This window comes from Artemia franciscana, chromosome 19, assembly GCF_032884065.1.
Source record: "Artemia franciscana chromosome 19, ASM3288406v1, whole genome shotgun sequence".
In the NCBI taxonomy this organism is placed as follows: Eukaryota; Metazoa; Arthropoda; class Branchiopoda; order Anostraca; family Artemiidae; genus Artemia; species Artemia franciscana.
In genome coordinates this window covers 17,686,251-17,704,773 of record NC_088881.1, presented here as the reverse complement: position 1 = coordinate 17,704,773, position 18,523 = coordinate 17,686,251, and the positions used below count along the sequence as shown (strand labels likewise).

Here is an 18,523-nt window from a genome sequence, read left to right as displayed (position 1 = left end):
CTCTCACAATCCATTCATATAGAAAAAATTACTGAACATCAAAATTATCAGAAAGAATTAGACTAAACATTTAATCAAACGTCTTACACTTAATCATTTATTCAATACAGTAATATCGTAACCTACACGTTAGCATAGACCTACTAAAGGACTATTTGTACCTTAATTTTCATAAATTTCTTTTAAACCTCATCACAGAGAACAAAAATTCGCAGCAAATTGAGTTAGGGCTTGTTATGTCACAAATTCTCAGTTCTAGCACCTTTTTTAGGGATGAGAACTAATCAAGGGAGAGCCAGAGCCCCTCCGGAATTATTTTTGTGAAATAGTTTTATGACGATGCCTTTAAACTTTTCAACGAGGTGAGCTGCATTTACGATAATCAAAACTGACAAAAAAGAAAAGGAAACTGTAGGTACTCCTTTTCCATTCTGGTGGCTAGTGAATTGTAAGATGCGATAGTGGGACGTGGAAAACTCTATGTTGATGGGCTATTGACGTTTTTCACTCGGAAAACTTTCCTAATCCCTTCGTATTCCAGGGAATGCATTGACAGGGTCAGAATCTATATGTCTTATAATCGTACCTTCCCCTCATTCCTACAAGCCCAGAGAAAAATTTACTTGTCTCTTCCCTAATAGCTGGTGGGATACTGCACCCAACTGATAAATTAATTAAGCCTCGAAGGAATCAATTCAGTCAAATAAAACTTAGAAATTATTTTCTATAACAGCCGTCTGTTTGCGCCCATACGCCGTATTATGGCTTCTGGAAGTGAGAGTTAACATAAATAGATGTTCTTGTAGTTCTAAATAAATCTTTTATTGACAATAAATTGCCTTCGGGCCAATTTTTTTGTTTACAACATAAAATGACAGTATGGCAAAAATCGCCACTTGAGTTAGGCAAAATCTATTTTGTAATTTGATGAGAGAACTATATCGCATAGAACTTGAAATTTCTTTCAATATTCTACGGACACTACTTCAATATTACTCCAGGAAAAAAATATTGATGAGCGGCCATCCTTCTAAAAAAATCAACATTTTATATTTTTGTAGATAAGTACTTGAAATGTCCGCTCTCAGCTTCTCAGATATGCTGATCCTAAAGGTGTAATATCAGGATCACCGCAATTTTAGAAGGTGTTTCGTCTTTTCTTAATTTTTCAAAAGGTAATTTGGACTATTCTAAAACAAATATACCAGGTAAAAACAAATTTGCCTCATGATTTCACGATCCTTCCGATTTCCCTCCGATGGTCCTTATAATTTTCACTCTTTTTCAGTATTGTTCAAAAGTTGTTTATAGTCTATTTTCTTTTAAACTAAAAGATTTCAGCTGAGGAAAACGGTAAACTTTCCCTTGCTGACAGATTCAAGAACAGGGACTAAAAACAAAAAAGGGACAAAAAAGTTCATGTTTTTGTAGTTCAGTTTTTATCCCACATTTACTATTGATACTACCACTACTACTTACATCACCAGGCCGCCCGAGCCAACACAGCTGCGCAAGATCCTCTTTCATCAAAATCCATCCAAAACTCCACTCTTTACCCCTTCCCAAAAACTTCCATTTCCTTCTAAATCCTTTCAAATTTTAATGACCACTACCCTTTCCGTTCGGGGCGACCTGCTTTCCTTCTGGTTCTAAATGTATTGTCAAGAAGCACAATCTTTAGCAATCTGCCATACCTCATCCATAAAACACTACCTAGCCATTTTAATACTTCTTTCATTATATTCCTAAAATGTATAGCCCTCTTTTTCATTATAACTATACATTTAATAAAAAACATGATTAATTTAACCAAACAAAATGAAAATAAAAGACTTTCGAGATAAATGAAAATTAGTCCGCTAATTATTATTGCACAACTTTGACAATCTATGTATAGACAACTTTTAAGAATAAAGTTTTAAATCTTTGAAATCTTTTCAAGCGTAATTAAAATTTCTTACCAGCGTAGATAGATGGTACTTAAGACTGGTACTTAAGAATAGCTAAGAATAGGTTAAGAATGGTACTTTACATCAAAAAAGCTTCCAACGACATTAGTTTTCCGTAAAACAAGAGGAATTTCAATATTCTTACATAATATACAGCAAAATAAGTTAGTCAGCGAGTAGTAAACATACTTTTCTAAGCTCTGCACAGGAAACATAAGCCTTAATCAACTTACAGTAGAAGGATTGTGTGGCTCCTTTACAATAATTCCTGCTTTCCTTGAAGACACATTTTGGTTCTGTTCACTTCGTGATTCTGTATTCATAATCTGTTCAGATGTTTCAAGAAACTTATTTTTGATTTCAATCTTCACTTGCTCAAGGCGAGTTTGTAAATCCCAAGCATTTTGAATTGACCTTAGGCAAGATCTACATAGCTTTGAATATTCCGTACTCCTTAAGAATGTCACGTCTGTCGACAAAATATCTGTCATAATTCCAGAAAGGGTTATTTGATAGCTTGCTATGCTGGGAGAAAGTAACTCCATTGAAAAAATATCCACAAATCCTTGCTCTTTTGGTCGCAAAATGGCCCTACAGATTGCACACTTATTTTTCAACATTGTATTCTGCAAGTAAGTAAAAGCATTTATTGCCGATCAACATATATGGAAACAATTTATACGTAAAAAAAATGTTTACTCTAGGGAAATGGAGACCAATGTTTTACAGTTTAAGTCCCATGCATAAAGTTGTCAAGGAGCATACATGTTTGATCTAAGAGGCATTAGAAGTAATTATCAGGAATCGTAATCAGAACAGTCATTAGAGTTCAATGAAATTTCTATCAGCAATTAAGCATTTGGAATAATTATAAAATAAGGACATTTCTAGATTTAGAACTGCTTGAATTGTTCTGATTTGCTTATTTCTCTCTCTTTTTTTAGGGTTTGAATTTCCCATAGGCAAAAGAAATAGGAAGTCCAAGTAGGTTTTCTAATAGCAAAACTTGAAACTTGGTGTTAATAGTCCATTAAGCATACAACAATAAGAAAACTAGAAGTCACAACAAAACATAAGGGCGAGACATTGATTTGAAAATTGTTCAAGGTGGATTTAGTGATAGCTTACCTTAACAGCACCAAAGACCTGTACATGTCTAAGAAATAGAGAAGCCATGATCTCAACTGTAGAGGCATTTGGATCAAGAAAATTAAAACTGTTCAAAACATGAGGGTGGTTTCAACAATTTATGAAGTGATCGTAATGTTTCCTTGCGCAAAGGCTTGATGAGGTAAAAAGGGCTGGCTCTTAGAAGAACGGGGGTGTTAAAACACACAAAAGTATATTTCTAAGGCTGCTATTTTTCGGATTTTTCCTATAACGAGTAAACCAAAAATAATAACTAGACACATGATTTCAGAGGTACAAACCTATAAACAGAATCATAATACTGGGTTGCAGCACTAAGAAATTGGCAGCAATACCTTAGTTTGGTGTATGGCTACTGAATCTGCAGGGAAGATCTCGGTATTATATTTCTTATATTGTTTTCAGCTAACATCCGTTTTTTAATTGTTATTGTCAGTTTATCTTTTACAGTCAGTTTATCGTTTACCATTTTATCGTTTATCAGTTAATCGTTTATCTTGTCATATGTGCTAAGTTTTACAATAAACACTATGAAAATCTGTCTTAGTGCGTCAGATTGGTCTGTGGGTAAAGAGTTTGGCTAGTTAAAAATGCTTGGGTGCTTCACCTCCAGGCCCTCAGCAATTTTTTCAAGCATTTTCGTATTATTCATCCTTCTGAGATGGGTAAAGGGGGTGGGGCCCAATAAAACCGTTCTTAAGAGGATTCTCCTCTAAATCCCCCCTTGAGAAAAAAACGAAAAAAGTGGCCTAAGACCCCGCTCTTCCTGTGTGCATTATACTTCTTTTTCATTTCAGTTGACTTAAAACAAAAATTTACTGACTATTTGTGCCTCTCTAATTACCTTTTTGTAAATAACACATAGAAGGAATATATAAGGCACAAACTGCACTGACTCTGGCAGTAACAGTAGCAGCTGCAATAAGAGCATCAGAAGGAATTGTAGGGCTGGAATACTTTAACAAAACAGAAGTTTGAATAAGCCCTCTGCTTACTTTTTATAGTAATTCATTTTATATTAAAAATTGAAAAAAAAAATTACATTCACTCTTTATCTAGCCTATCATAACCTGTAGACTATCATGTCTTTAAAATAGCTATTCAGCAATTTTTTTAAGGATAGTTATCTCTTCTTCAGGATTTCAACTAGAGAATATATTATATTTTAAACAGTAAAAGAGGTAAAGCCTTGTATTTAAAATCAGTTTCTGAGCAAAGTACCATGGACAAAGAGGAGGGAGGTTACAGTTGTAATGCACACAAGAGAACAGCTAAGTCACATTGTCTTGCAATTTCCCAAATGAGGATGGGGGGCTAAGCTTATCCTCCTAAAATTGGTTAGAAGAATCCCCCTTCCGAAAAATTGAGAAATAGCAGCGTACAATCCCTTATCACATTTAAAATATGCATTTGAATTAGGATTCAGATACTGCCATGTTTAAAGTAATACTAATAGGCGCATTCAAGCTTTCAACAAAAGGTTGCTAGAAGTTACTGATAATCAATTTCTTTGTTCCAGCTAACATTTTTGCAATAGCTGCAACGACACAAAAGTAATTTTGAATTTACTTTCGTAGTAACATTTACTAAAGATAACTATCTTTAGTGAAGTAAACGTGCTGCAGTTGTGCTGTTACTGAGGGTATGTACCAAATAATATGATTAGTTAGCAACACTGCTTTTAGCACAATCACTCCTAAAATATACCCCTGCTGGTGATACTGCCAGTACTACTCCTACTATGACTACTCCTAGCCATGGTAACACTTCCACCTCAACTACTACTAGCAGTTTTCATAAATAAAGTATTTTGCAAATAATCGCTTTCAAATGGAGACTTCATAACACAAGATGGCATTATTAACCATGCGATCAATTTTCCTTGTAAATTCAATAATAGTGGGAAAAGACCATAAAAACAACATAAGAAATACCAAGCAAAAGAATAGAAATCAAACAAAACGCGTGGTTAGAAAACTAAGGTTACACCATAAAATATGGCATATTCATCAAGATAAAAATTTTGAGAGAAGAACATTGTGGTTTTAGGAAGGGGGGAGAATGCAACGACCGAATTTTTACACTTGGATTAATAATTGAAGATTGCCTGAGTCATCAGATTCGATTCCCTTAGTTCTTATCTTAATAGATCATGAGCTAGCGTTTGATTCAGTCAATAAAAGAGCTTTAGCGAGGATCCTATCCTTGTATTTTACACCACGTAATTGCAATAAAGTGACAAGTGCCATGTACAAGAATAACATTGCTCGGGTTAATGTAGGAAATAGGGTTAGGGCTGGTTTCGTATTGAATCAGGAGTTGACCATGATTGCATTCTATCCGTTTTTCTATGAACCATTTTTGATTGACTTTGTTCTACAAAAAAGGCTATTGCAGCAAAGGCTATGTGCAAGAATGGAATCAAATAAGAAAGTAAAACTCTCCTATACTTAGATTATGCTGATGATTTAAGCATCCCTGACGGTCTTTTAGCAAAATGAATGATTTGTTGGAGGTTCTGAGAGCTCAGAACGTAAGGATAGGCTTGAAAATTAATGACAAAAAGCCTAAGTTGCTTAGACTTGGAACTTGTGAAGGTGAAGAGGCAATGTTGAGCAATAAGAAGATCAACGGGAAATTGAAATGTGAAATTAGAACTTCTTTGGAGAATGAAAAGAGGGAGACTTTAAATAGATTGGGACGAAGGAGGAGCGTGCGTAGCTGTGTTGGCCAAACGCAGCTTGGTGTTGCAGAGAGTTGTTGGTAGCAGGAGTAGTTCACGCCCCCCTGCCCTTGAAAATTTATCTCAGGCTTGCCCTATCCATTGAGTCTATGCATTAATGCAATCTCACAGATTCTTTGAGGTACTTACTGTCACAATTTGTGTTTATCCTATTCCTCTAATCCGATCCAGAATTTTGACCTTTCCCAGCTATACTGTAGTCTTCCCTGATTCACTGAAACAGGACAAAATGAACAAATTAATTAAAATAATAAAAATTTATTTTGAAATACTTTGAAATGAGAGAACGTTATCAAAACAGTTTCCTTGAAAACAGAACAGTATTTTAGCAATAGGTACTGGCTTAAACCATTTACTGAACTATCTCTACTGTAAATAATAGCTGTAGCTGTGCTATAAGGCAAACATGGCACATGTGCACGATCAAATTCGTTCTTTACCAAATAATATTGAATCAAATAAACCTCTATCAAAAGTACTTTCTGAATATTATTTTTATTAATTATGTCAATGTCAATGCATCCTATTAAATAATTCTGTTTACTGATCGAAATATAGCCAAAAGGTAGCACAAGCTGGCTCCACGGGTTTTCATCAAAGGAGAAGAAGCTCTTTTATTTAGTAATCATTTCATCTTAGAACAAGTTATGCTTTTAGTGGGGAAGGGGCATATTAGGAACATGACCACATCTTCCCATGCACTAATTTACACTGTATACCTTGTTACTGAAATCAAAATAATAGAAATATAAGAGCAAAACAACTTTCTAACTTAACATGGAACTCCTAACCACCACTTACCAAAAAAAGGAGGAGCTAATTTATTTGATTTTTCGGAGCCAATCAAGTAACTGAAAAAACAAGCAACTGACATGGGCTTAGGCACATACAAAAATTATTTTACACAGCTAATTTTTCCTGGGAGGGTGGTGGGTATACAAAATAAAAAATAAAACAGGGAAACCCTACAAAAGAATTAGAATCATCCAAAAAATCGTCACTCATATTGGTATTCCAGAAATCAGTATCTTGGTATAGCCAAGTAAATTCAGCATTGGTATATCCACAAATCACATCAGGTGGAAGGGTTGGGCTAGATATGTGACAGAATGGGTTGTCTCACAGCATAGTTGTAGGATGACAGGAAGGGCACTTAAAGAAAGTCTTCCAGGAAATGGAAGGGGGGAGTAAGAAATCTTTCTGAGGGGGCTAAAGTATAAAAAGGGGTACTTTTTCTAGAAAAAAATTCGATTGTATTTTTCCAATTCTTGGCTGTTTTCTGTATGTCTAAATACTTTCTACCTTAAAAATCTTACAACCTATATACCCTAGATACTTACTTTTAATACAAATACACAACAAACATTTATTTTCAAGATTTACTACAGAAGATCATTTAATAAGAGAAGTCAGCACTTTAATGATGGACAGTTTAAATTAGTAACATGTTTTATCGGCTTAGGTGAATTTCCATGGATTGGTGCCATTACTTTAACACTTTTTTTAAAGTTAGAAAATAGGTCCTCATTTCTCGGAATGATTATTTACAACTAATTTTCTCTTAAACAGTCTGACAGTAAATTGCATTTCTTGGCCAAACCATGGATTTTCACGAAAACCGAATGTTTTTATATCTGATGCAGGAAGTCAAAGATGACCTCAGGCATATAAGTTCAATCCAAAATAAGGTTTTAATAATTGAGTCTTTTATCAGGAAAAAGAACAAGAGCCAAGAGCTCATGTGGCACTTGTGACGAGGTCAGAAGAGCTAAGAGCCTTCAGCCCTCCAGATGGTCGAATTCGGGAAAACGACTGTTGTCAAGTCCATTTGTGCAGGTCCCTGACATGCCTACTAATTTTAATCGTCCTAGCAGATTCGGAAGAAATGAACTCACCAAAGCACTGGATCCCCCCGCCAACTCCCCCAAGACAGCAGATCCGGTCCGGTTATGTCAATCACGCATCTAGAGCTTGTGCTTATTCTCGAACTCGCCAAAGCAGTAGAAATCCCACCAACTCCCCCAAAGAGATCGGATCTGGTCCGGTTGTGTCAATAACGTAGAACTTGTGATTAGTCTTCCCATCAAGTTTCATCCCGATTTCTTCACTCTAAGCGTTTTCCAAGATTTCCATTCCCCCCCCTCCAAGGATATTTTTCACGATTTCCCATCCCATCCCTCCAGCCCCCACAAATGGTTGAATCGGGGAAACAACGCTTATCAAGTCAATTTGTGCATGTCCCTGACACACCTACCAATTTTCATTGTCCTAGCACGTCCAGAAGCACCGAACTCGCTAAATCACTAAAAATCCCCCCAACTCCCCCAAAAAGAGCGGATACGGTTTGGTCATATCAATCATGTATCTAGGACTTGAGCTTATTCTTCCTACAAAGTTTCATCCCAATCTCTCCACTCTAAGCATTTTCGAAGATTTCCGGTTTCCACCTCCAGCTCCCCCCAATGTCACCGGATCCGGTCGGGAAAAAAGCTCTGAGACACGGGGTTCTTCTAAATATCAAATTTCATTAAGATCCAATAACCCGTTCGTAAGTTAAAAATACATCATTTTTTCTAATTTTACCGAATTAACCGTCCTTCCACTCCCCTCCCCCCCACCAGATGGTCAAATTGGGTTTCATCGTGCTAGCTTATCTTGAAGTGCATAAACTAGCAAAAACGGGACCGACAGACAGACAGAAATTGCGATCGCTATATGTCATTTGGTAAATACCAAGTGCCATAAAAGACGAGTAAAATGGAAAACAGTTTGCAGTAAATAATTTCTACTAAAAGTATATACTGATTATACTTATTAGAGAACCGTAATTATTATTTAATTCGTAATACTACAAGTCTAAATAGTATGCCCTTAGAACATTTTTTTCTTCCAAGGGAAGAAGAAAGTTCACAAAAGGTAAGACAGCAACTTTTGACTATCTTCAAAAGATTATGAGCTAGATAAATGAAATTTCAAGAAGTAAGTTTGGTAAGAATTTATTTTAGTGCCTTTTCTGAAAAAAAAAACAATATAATAACAATATTGTTGCTTTCTCACACTCATAAGATCTCTGTCTGTTGGATTTTAATGGCTAGTTCTAGTTTAACTGACCCCCCCCCCCCGGGATCTCAAGATATAATCCTAAGTTATATAGGGAAAAAAATGCTGGTTGTGTTCGTTATACTTTCAAATCGGTATTAAGAAATAACAATTAGTAAGAAACAAGCACAAAACAGATTACAAACCAACAAAATGATCAAAATTATGGATTTATTCAAGGATTATTGATCCAAAAAAGCTGAAAATGTGTGCAGTTGATAAATAGAAATTCTCCTTCCCAAGATGTTAACCATCTTTTAGGGGCTTCTCATTGAAAAATATCTTTTTTGGTGTTTTCATTGGAAAACTTGAAAAAAAAACAACCTTCCTAGATTTGAAATAAGATATTTTGCCCCTTCCCCCTCCTACTACATTTTCACAAACTGACATCTCTGAAAAGCAATAGAATTTTAAACACACATGCCCATACTGCACATTTTCAAGATATAATATCTGGTGCAATCACAGCTGCACAATATAGGGGACGTTGTCTCCTTAATGCCTAGATATATCCCTAGGCCATATACAAGGTCTTTTTTTTGGTAAAATTTACAATAGTTTCACTTCTTTTGGCTGGGTTGGAAATTAGTTGAAATGAATAAATGAAACTCTTTAGAATAAATTCAAGCCTTAAAATATGCCTTGAAAAGATGTTTTCAAATTCCTGCCTCTACTCCTTTCATGTTCTAAATGCATAAAAATTGTAGAGAACTAAAATAGACTTGATTAGACGTCAAAAATAGACTTCTAATGGTTTGAGCAGGATTTTAAGCCAAAGGCTATTTTATATTTTTTTTTTCAAATTTAAGATTCATTTTCAGATTCTTTAGAAATGTATACACCAGAATTTTACAAAGGTGTCAAGCTCAAAAGTCTTTCCTTGCCCCCCCCCCCTTATAACACAAAGCTTGTTAAGGTCGTCAAAGGTCAATAGCCATCAAGGAACAAAGGAAGACATTTCAAATGAACTTTTCAGAGCATATTTTGGACTTATTCCATATTCTTACCTAACTCAACCACCAACAACCTAGCAAATGCCCTATCATCCGATTTTTTTTTCTTTTTTAATCGGCATAACAAACAAGTAGCAAGGAAACAAACAAGCAGTAAGGAGCGACCCGGCTAAATAGTAACCAAAACTCTAAAAGATGAAATTTTGATACCAATAGTTACATCAAAAGAATCGCGTTTTAATGCTGACTTTAAATATACAAGTTTCATCAAGATTAGTCTTAACCATAAAAAGTTAAGAGCCTGAGAAAATTTGCCTCATTTTAGAAAATAGGGGGAAACACCCCCTAAAAGTCATACAATCTTAACGAAAAACACACCATCAGATTCAGCGCATCAGAGAACCTTGTTGTAGAAGTTTCTAGCTCCTATCAACAAAAATGAGGAATTTCGCATTTTTTTACAGAAGACAAATCACGGATGCGTGTTTATTTGTTTTTTTTTCCCAGGGGTGATCGTATCGAGTCAGTGGTCCTAGAATGTCGCAAGAGGGCTCATTCTAACGGAAATTAAAAGTTCTAGTGCCCTTTTTAAGTAACCAAAAAAATTGGAGGGCACCTAGGCCCCCTCCCACGCTCATTTTTTCCCCAAAGTCACCGGATCGAAATTCTGAGATAGCCATTTTATTCATCATAGTCGAAAAGTCTAAAAACTATGTCTTTGGGGACGACTTACTCCCCCACAGTCCCCATGGGAGGCGCTGCAAGTTACAAACTTTGACCTGTGTTTACATATAGTAATGGTTACTGGGAAATATACAGACGTTTTCAGAGAGATTTTTTGGGTTTGGGGAGAGTTGAGGGGGTGGGGTTACATGGAGGATCTTTCAATGGAGGAACTTCCCATGGGGGAAAAGATTTTCAATGAAGGGGGCGCAGGATATTCTAGCATTATTAAAAAAAAATAGTGAAAAAATAAAAATGAAAAGTTTTTTCTACTGAAAGTGAGGAGCAGCATTAAAACTTAAAACGAACAGAAATTATAACGCATATGAGGGGTTTACCTCCTCGTAATACCTACCTCTTTACGCTAAAGTATTTTTAGTAATTTCAACTATTTATTCCACGGCCTTTGTGGTTCAGGGGCCATTCTTAATGACTTGGGACAAAATTTAAGCTTTAGTGTAAAGAGCGAAGTATCGAGGAGGGGTGAACCCCCTCATATACGCAATAAAAACATACGAATATAGAAGTTCGTTATGTAAGTTACATATATTTTTTACTAATGAAGACTCGTAAAAAATTAAAAGTTCTAGTTACCTTTTTAAGTAATCAAAAAAATGGAGGGCAACTAGGCCTCCTCCCTCGCTCCTTTTTCTCAAAATATTCCGACTAAACTATTAGAAAGCCATTTAGCCAAAAAATAATAATATGCAAATTTCGTTTTAATTATTTATGTGCGGAGAGCCAAGATCAAAACATACATTAATTCAAAAACGTCCAGAAATTAAATAAAAAACAAGTTTTTTTAAATGAAAGTAAGGAGCGACATTAAAAATTAAAACGAACAGAAATTACTCCGTATATGAATGGGGCTTTTTCTCCTCAACGCCCCGCTCTTTACGCTAAAGTTTTTTACTGTTTAAAAAAATAGAGTTAAGAGAAAGAGTCAAACTTTAGCGTAAAGAGCAAGACATTGAGGAGAAAAAGCCCCTTTCATATACGGAGTAATTTCCGTTCGTTTTATATTTTAATGTAGCTCCTTACTTTCATTTAAAAAAGCTTGTTGTTTTTTATTTAATAGCAAACAAGCAGCAGTTGTCAATAGGAATGAGGGCTATGACTTGATATGACAGTAAAGCAGAATACGAAAAAGAAGAAATATACAATTTGATTCCGTGTTCAAAACTCATTATGAATACAATGACCACTACTGTCACAAAATGAGTCCTAGCCACCACTATCACCCCCCCCCCTTCCCCAGATCCTGGAATACAACTTAGTTTTAGACTAGTTATGAAAGTTTCATTTTTTTCAAGCTGGCATCAAGAACGTATTGCAAATGAAAAATAAGTATAAAAAAATGATACATTCTAAGACCACACTGGCTATACATGATATATAACAAACAGCTGAAAAAACATAAACAGTATAATAAATAGCCAAGAAAACAAGGGTAATATCAGCCAGTGGACAAAAAAAGCCACAAGGACAAAATAAGACGTTTTAGCAAGGACCTCTAGCAAGCCATCTTCAATGCTCAAAAAAAGGAAGGAAAAAGTAAGCTTTTGAAGTAAATTCAAACAGAGCAGAAGAAACGCTGAATCAAATGAACAAAACCCCAAACCAGAATAAATAAAAGACCATTCATCAATTAGATTGGACAAGAATTCTCTGCTTAGTAATTAACTTAGTTTGCCTACTGACACAATTTTTATTAAAAATGCAGCCAGATAAAACTTGAAAATTTTTTAAATAAAAAGAATCTCTGTTTCTTTTAAAAATGAACTAAAGGTTCAACATTTTTTTCAATTCTGAATAAAACTGACCCTACATTGGGTAGTGGTATTTACAGTGTTCTATGTTCTTTTGGGAAGTTTTTCATTGGCAGGACCTGTCAGAGGGTGGGGAAACAACTGCCTGGACACAAGATTTCATTGATAAATCTCTGAGATGTGAAAAATGAAAATGACGATTTTGATTCTGTTTTGTCCCTGCATATTCTAGTAAATCTAGATCATTGCCTTACATTAAATCACACTTGCCAGCAAAAAGGACAAGTCCTGTGAACGCCAGTCACTGATGACGATAACTCAACTTGTTAGGTGGATGATAACCCATATTGTGAGCCAAGGTTTCTTGCACCAGTGTTTGTCAACTGCAGACTTGAAGAAGGGAGTTCCATAGGCTGACTACGTGGTTAGAGAAGAATTTGTTCTGCAGTCTGGTTCTAGTATATTTTCAATAAAGCTTCAAGGGGTGGCCTCTAGTACTTGATGAACTAAAAATCTATAGCAGGTTGGGGATAACACTCTGGTCAAATATTAACTTGTATGCCGTTATTACATCTCCTTGCATGCATCTATATTTGAGAGACAGTAGTTTGAGCTTATGTAATTGGGTAGGATATGTAAGATGTTGAAATCCCTTTATACATTTAGTTGCATGCTACTGTATCAATTCTGGAATTGATGCAGTAACAAGCTTTGCTTCGGGCCATTTGCTTGTTTTGTTATTTATATTAATAAACCCATCTTTCTCTCTCTCTCTCTCAAGATATATCACCCTTTACTGAAGTAGCAGCACACATCCCAAATTCCAAGCCCTTTCAGAGATTGGTGATCATAGCTGGAGATCCCCTGCAGAATGTTCTTTTTATTAAACCAAGAGTTTGGTTGGCACTGGCTACTACAGACTGTGTGTGCAATTTTGTTCTTCTTGATGAGTCAACTTTAACGTCCACAGGAAATGGCTTACCATCTTTTAGATAGGAAATTAAAATTTAAAAATACAAAATAGAGACCTGGCTTTAAACAGCAGTACTGGAGATATTCCTATAGACCCAATTAACAACGATTTGATATTAAAGATTCAAGAAACATTTTCCCTCATTTTAATTTAAGATCATCTGACTGTACTTTTAATGAAAATATGGTCAGTAGGCAAGCTACATCAATTACTAAGCAGATAATTCTTTGTCCAACTAATTAGTGAATGGTTTTTTATATACCCTGGTTTGGTCTTTTGCTGTCTTTTTTTTTAGTCAATGTTTCTTAGCTCTGTTTGAGTTTACTTCAAAAGGTTAGTTTTTCTTCTTTTTTTAGCACTGAAGACAGCTTGGTGGAGGCCCTTGCCAAAATGTCTACTTTTGTCCTTTTTGTTTCTTTTCTATCCACTGGCTGACAGTACCCTTATTTTCTTGGCTATTTAGTTATATTATTTTTTTGTGATACATCAAAGAGATTTTTCTTGTCATACATCATACATCTTTTGAATGCAAGCCAATAAAAGATGACAGTTCAGTTTATCCCCTGTTCGAAACTAACAACTGTAGTAATGAAACTTCATTACTTTGAGAAAATTTATATTTTTTGAATTTCAAAATTTATTTCCAGTTTTAGCTGCATCCCATCCCTCCCCACAAATACATGGATACAGCACAGGGCTATACACAAAGGCTTACCCTAAATCACACTTACCAGCAATTAATTTTTTTTTAATTTCAAACTAGTGGTTTGAATCAATTGGTGATCAGAAATGAGTAAAAACAAAATGAATACCAACAAAATCTGAACTTCTTATATAGTCTAGAACTATATCCAGACATAAGGAAAGGGCACAACTGCCCCGGACCTTAGCTTACCCCCCCTCCCCTCAGATGAAATTTCAGGTAAGTCAGGTAAATGCAACTTTCAGGAAAGAATTTAGGATTTAAAGTGTACCCTGGGAAGATGTTCTAAGGCCACCGTCTCTACCCTTCCCTTATTTATAGGGCTTAAAAAACCGTAGATGACAGGTTAATACCAACCTAAATTTTTAAATAAAATGTTTCACCTCAATCATGAATTTCTTGTCTCTTTTTGTTGAGTCTAGCTTTTGAAAATGTAATTTCTATTATTTCAGCAGGATATAAAGTCATAGCATATCAAGGCTTTTTTCATAAAATTTAAACATTTATGCACTTCATCTGTACAGTATATCTATTTCTTAAGGTTTGATTTTTATAACATAAAGATTGCAAAAGTCATCAGAGGTCAGCATTGTTTAGAGACAGAAGAAGTGGAGGTATACAAATCAAAATAACTTCACAGGGTATCATTAAGGCCCTGGTTTCATTCCTAAGGGTTTATGTCTAATTCCATATATAGACAGACTTTCTCTAAAAAAAATTTCCAAGAGTAGGTTTTAAATTTTAGATTAAAGTACAAATTGAGGGACTTCTTGCTGTTTTGAGGAGTACCTGACTTATGTAAATATTTATTATTTATTTATTAATACATCAAATAGTAAGCAAAAATGCTTGTTGCTATAGACACAAAACAAGAAATAATCTAATAAGCAACACTTATGAATATTAGAAGAAGATATGTCAGAAAAAAAAACTTATATCCAAAACTCATAAACTCAAGCAAAAACTCATAACCAAAAGACTAACTTATTACTAAACATCAAAAACTCCTCAATAGAAAGGTGTCTCCACTAAAGAACGTTTTAATATAGCTTTCAAAAATGAATGTGGGACCTAAAATAAATCCTGAGAGGATATTATCCAGCTGGTATCTCTACCCTTTCCTTGTTGCTAGGGTTTAGAAGATTTTATAAATTATAGGTATATACCTATTCACGTTTTTCCTTAGCTATTTATTTCTAGTCTCACTGGGTCTAGTTTCCAAAAATTTAGTTCCTATCATTTAGGCAGGATTTTAGGCTATATCAAGATTTTCTTTTTCATAAGCTTAAAAAAATATTTAAAAAATCTTGAAAACTGCATAAATCAGGATTAAAAATAGTTATGAGGTTCAGAACACTTTTGTTGTGCCTCTTTTGAAAGTATATCCATTTCTCAAGGTTTTACTTCTATAATACATATTGTAAAAAGTCATCAAGGGTATTTTGAAAATACCTTCCCAGGGATTCTTGATGCTCTGGACTCATTCTTGAGAATTATTTACTTTCTCTATTAGGCTACTTAGCAGGATGGATAAACATACCTTATCTCAAATTTTCTAAACTTTGAACTAAGAAAGGGCAAGTGTAGTACCTTGGTAATATCTTCCCAAGGTATGATTTAGACCCTGGGTTCATTCCTGAAAGTTTTATTTACTCTACTGAACTTAGTCTAACACTTACCAAAACAGCAAAACACTCCTAACCTTGATTTTTCCCACTGGATAACCACCTTTGTAAGAAAAATTACTTTACAATATAGCAGGAAAGTGCTTAACTACACCTTTACTGCAGGTTGTCTTAGACAGGATGGGATGAGATCACAGAAAAGGTTTGAGTCTATAGGAAACTGGAACTACATATGCCTAGAAGTTTGTTAGAGGGGTTAATATTAAAAAACAATGGCAAAATTCTAGTTTAGTGACTTCTTGCTGTCTTGGAAAGGGGTTAGGTTAGGAAAATGAAACTTTTGGGGATGGGTCTACAGGCTAAAGTATACCCCAGGAAGGTATTTTAAAGTACTTAGCTCTATTTCTTCTCACTCTAGAGGGCCCTGAAATTTGCCTACATGACAGGTCTATAGGCTACCTATTGAAATTTTGACAGAACAACATTTTACCTTAATTTTCAGTTACCAGTTGCTTTTTCTCTGCCTTTAGTTCTAAAAATGCAATTCCTGTTATTTGAGTAGAATTCTGAGCCATATCAATGTTGTTTTTTTTAAGTCTAGGAAATGTATTGCATATCTTTAAGACCTTATAAATTGGGATTGAGCAAAGTTGTGAAGCTGAAAACAATTTTGTTGTATTTCATTTGAGCAGAAGATCTATTTTGCAAGGTTTCACTTTTATAACACACATATTTTTAAAGGTCATCAAAGGTCAGGACTGTCTAGAGGGAGAGGAGTAGAGGTAGGTACTTCAAAATACCTTCCTAGGACATACTTTAGCCTGTAGACCCATCCCTGAAAGTTTCATTTTCCTAACTTAACCCCTTTCCAAGAAGTCACTAAACTAAAATTTTACCAAAACAATCATATGTCTTCAAATCCTGCTTAAATTATTAGAATTGTGTTTGCTAAGCCCAAACAGTATCCCACCTAAGCAAAGAATTCATGTTCGAACTGAAATAAAGTAGAAACATTTTCTGGACCTTAAATAGAGGATTAGAAATTGGGCTTGAAAAAAACCTTTCTGTAAAATTCTAGAATTGACTTCTTGCTATCTCAGAAAGGGTTTAGGTTAGGAAAATGAAACTTTCAGGGATGGGTCTACAGGCTAAAGTATGTCCTAGGAAGGTATTTAAAAGTACCCACCTCCACTCCTTCTCCCTCTAGAGGGCCCTGAAATTTGCCTACATGACAGTTCTATACCTATTGAGGTTTAGACAAAACAACATTTTACCTTAATTTTCAGTCACTAGTTGCTTTTTCTCTGCCTTTAGTTCTGAAAATGCAATTCCTGTTATTTGAGTAGAATTTTGAGCATATTTTTTTCAACATTTAGGAAATATAGGCTATTTGCATATCTTTAAAACCTTATAAAATGGAATTTAGCAAAGCTATGAAGCTGAAAACAATTTTGTTGTACTTCAATTAAGCAGAAGATCTATTTTACAAGGTTTCACTTTTATAGCACACATACTTTTAAAGGTCATCAAAGGTCAGGACCCTCTAGAGGAAGAAGACGTGGAGGCAGTTGCTTCAAAATACCCTCCCAGGACATACTTTAGTCTGTAAATTCATCCCTGAAAGTTTCATTTTCCTAACCAAAATCCTTTCTGAAGTAGAAAAAAGTCAATCAACTAGAATTTTACCAACCTTTCCAAAACACAATAATGCCCTTAATTCATTTCTGAATGTTCATTCTCCTAGGCTAATGCAACTGTTTTCTAAGATAGACTAGCAAAAGAAACATCTAGGCCTAAAATATCATTGTTGCCTAAATTATATAGAAACCTATCTATCCTTTTCCTAGTATCTCGTTTTTGTCTTATACAAGAAATTTGTTATTAGAATATCCACTTTGAAATGGGACCTAGATTCAACATTTACCAAATGCACCATAACTGTAAGCTCTTTCAAATTAACCCTTTAGGCTAGTATAGAACCAATTGCTGTAGAGTAGTATATTTCGAGCTTATACTGCCATCTCCCTGTAAAAAATATTGCTTTTAACAGCATCTTTTGATGGTGCAAAATGATTGAAGTCGATCGATTCCTTCGGGAAGGCTGCTGCAATACTTGTGGCCTAAACAGCGAGTTATTAAACCAAGTGATAAGAAAAACGAATGAAACGCTAGGCATTTTCTAAGCTAGAAAATGGAAATAAGATGAAAAGGTGAGAATTTCCTTGCATATCATATGTGTATAGAATTTATTCTATTTTTAATTATTATAGATGAAATTCATGACATGTGCAAGAATTTGGATAAGAAGCAAGGTAATGTACCTTGTGTTGTAAAAATACAACATTAGACGATCGTGGCTCAAAATTGTGAAACGAACAACCAAATAAGGCAAATGAAAAGGATGAAGAAAACAGTATAATTTTATATCAGCTATTATGTTGGAGGGGTCCCTCCTACATAGTAGCTCACACCACCTCTCAGGGATGGTGGATCATTGAGCAGGCAGGGGGTGGCATATGCCTAATTTTTGTTTTTTTGTTCTAGACGGTAGAACCTTACGACAGGCTAAGTAAACAAGCTCAAAATCACAAAATTGACACAGAAGAGGCAGAGAGGTATAATTTTGACATTCCAGAAGAGATATTGTCGGATGACGATGATCCAGGTTTCCTGTCTACAGAAGATCTTATCAATGATCCTGATGGAGACTTATTATTACCTCTACTGGACAATCGCCAGTTCGTTTTGGAACAGGATGACGCGGTGGCTAGCAGTGAACCCAGCGACTATGACTTGGGGGAAACTCCACCCTCATGTCAGCAACAGCAACTGGTAAC

General features: G+C 35.1%; 1 protein-coding gene across 3 annotated transcripts in view; it reads right to left on the bottom strand.

Annotated features, from left to right (window-relative positions):
• LOC136039360 (solute carrier family 35 member F5-like) overlaps positions 1–17,706 on the bottom strand; it is a 74,195-nt gene extending 56,489 nt beyond the window's left edge. Inside the window, exons 1-3 of one of the 3 annotated variants that reach the window (XM_065723021.1) lie at positions 17,611–17,706; positions 5,971–6,055; positions 2,183–2,575 (exon numbers count right to left, since the gene is read on the bottom strand). In XM_065723021.1, the coding sequence (XP_065579093.1) occupies positions 2,183–2,569 (387 nt within the window). In that variant the 5' untranslated portion in view covers positions 2,570–2,575; positions 5,971–6,055; positions 17,611–17,706. The remainder of the gene's footprint in view (positions 1–2,182; positions 2,576–5,970; positions 6,056–17,610) is intronic. The other 2 variants (XM_065723022.1, XM_065723024.1) reach the window with 2 other exon arrangements.
• Positions 17,707–18,523: the final 817 nt, after the last annotated feature.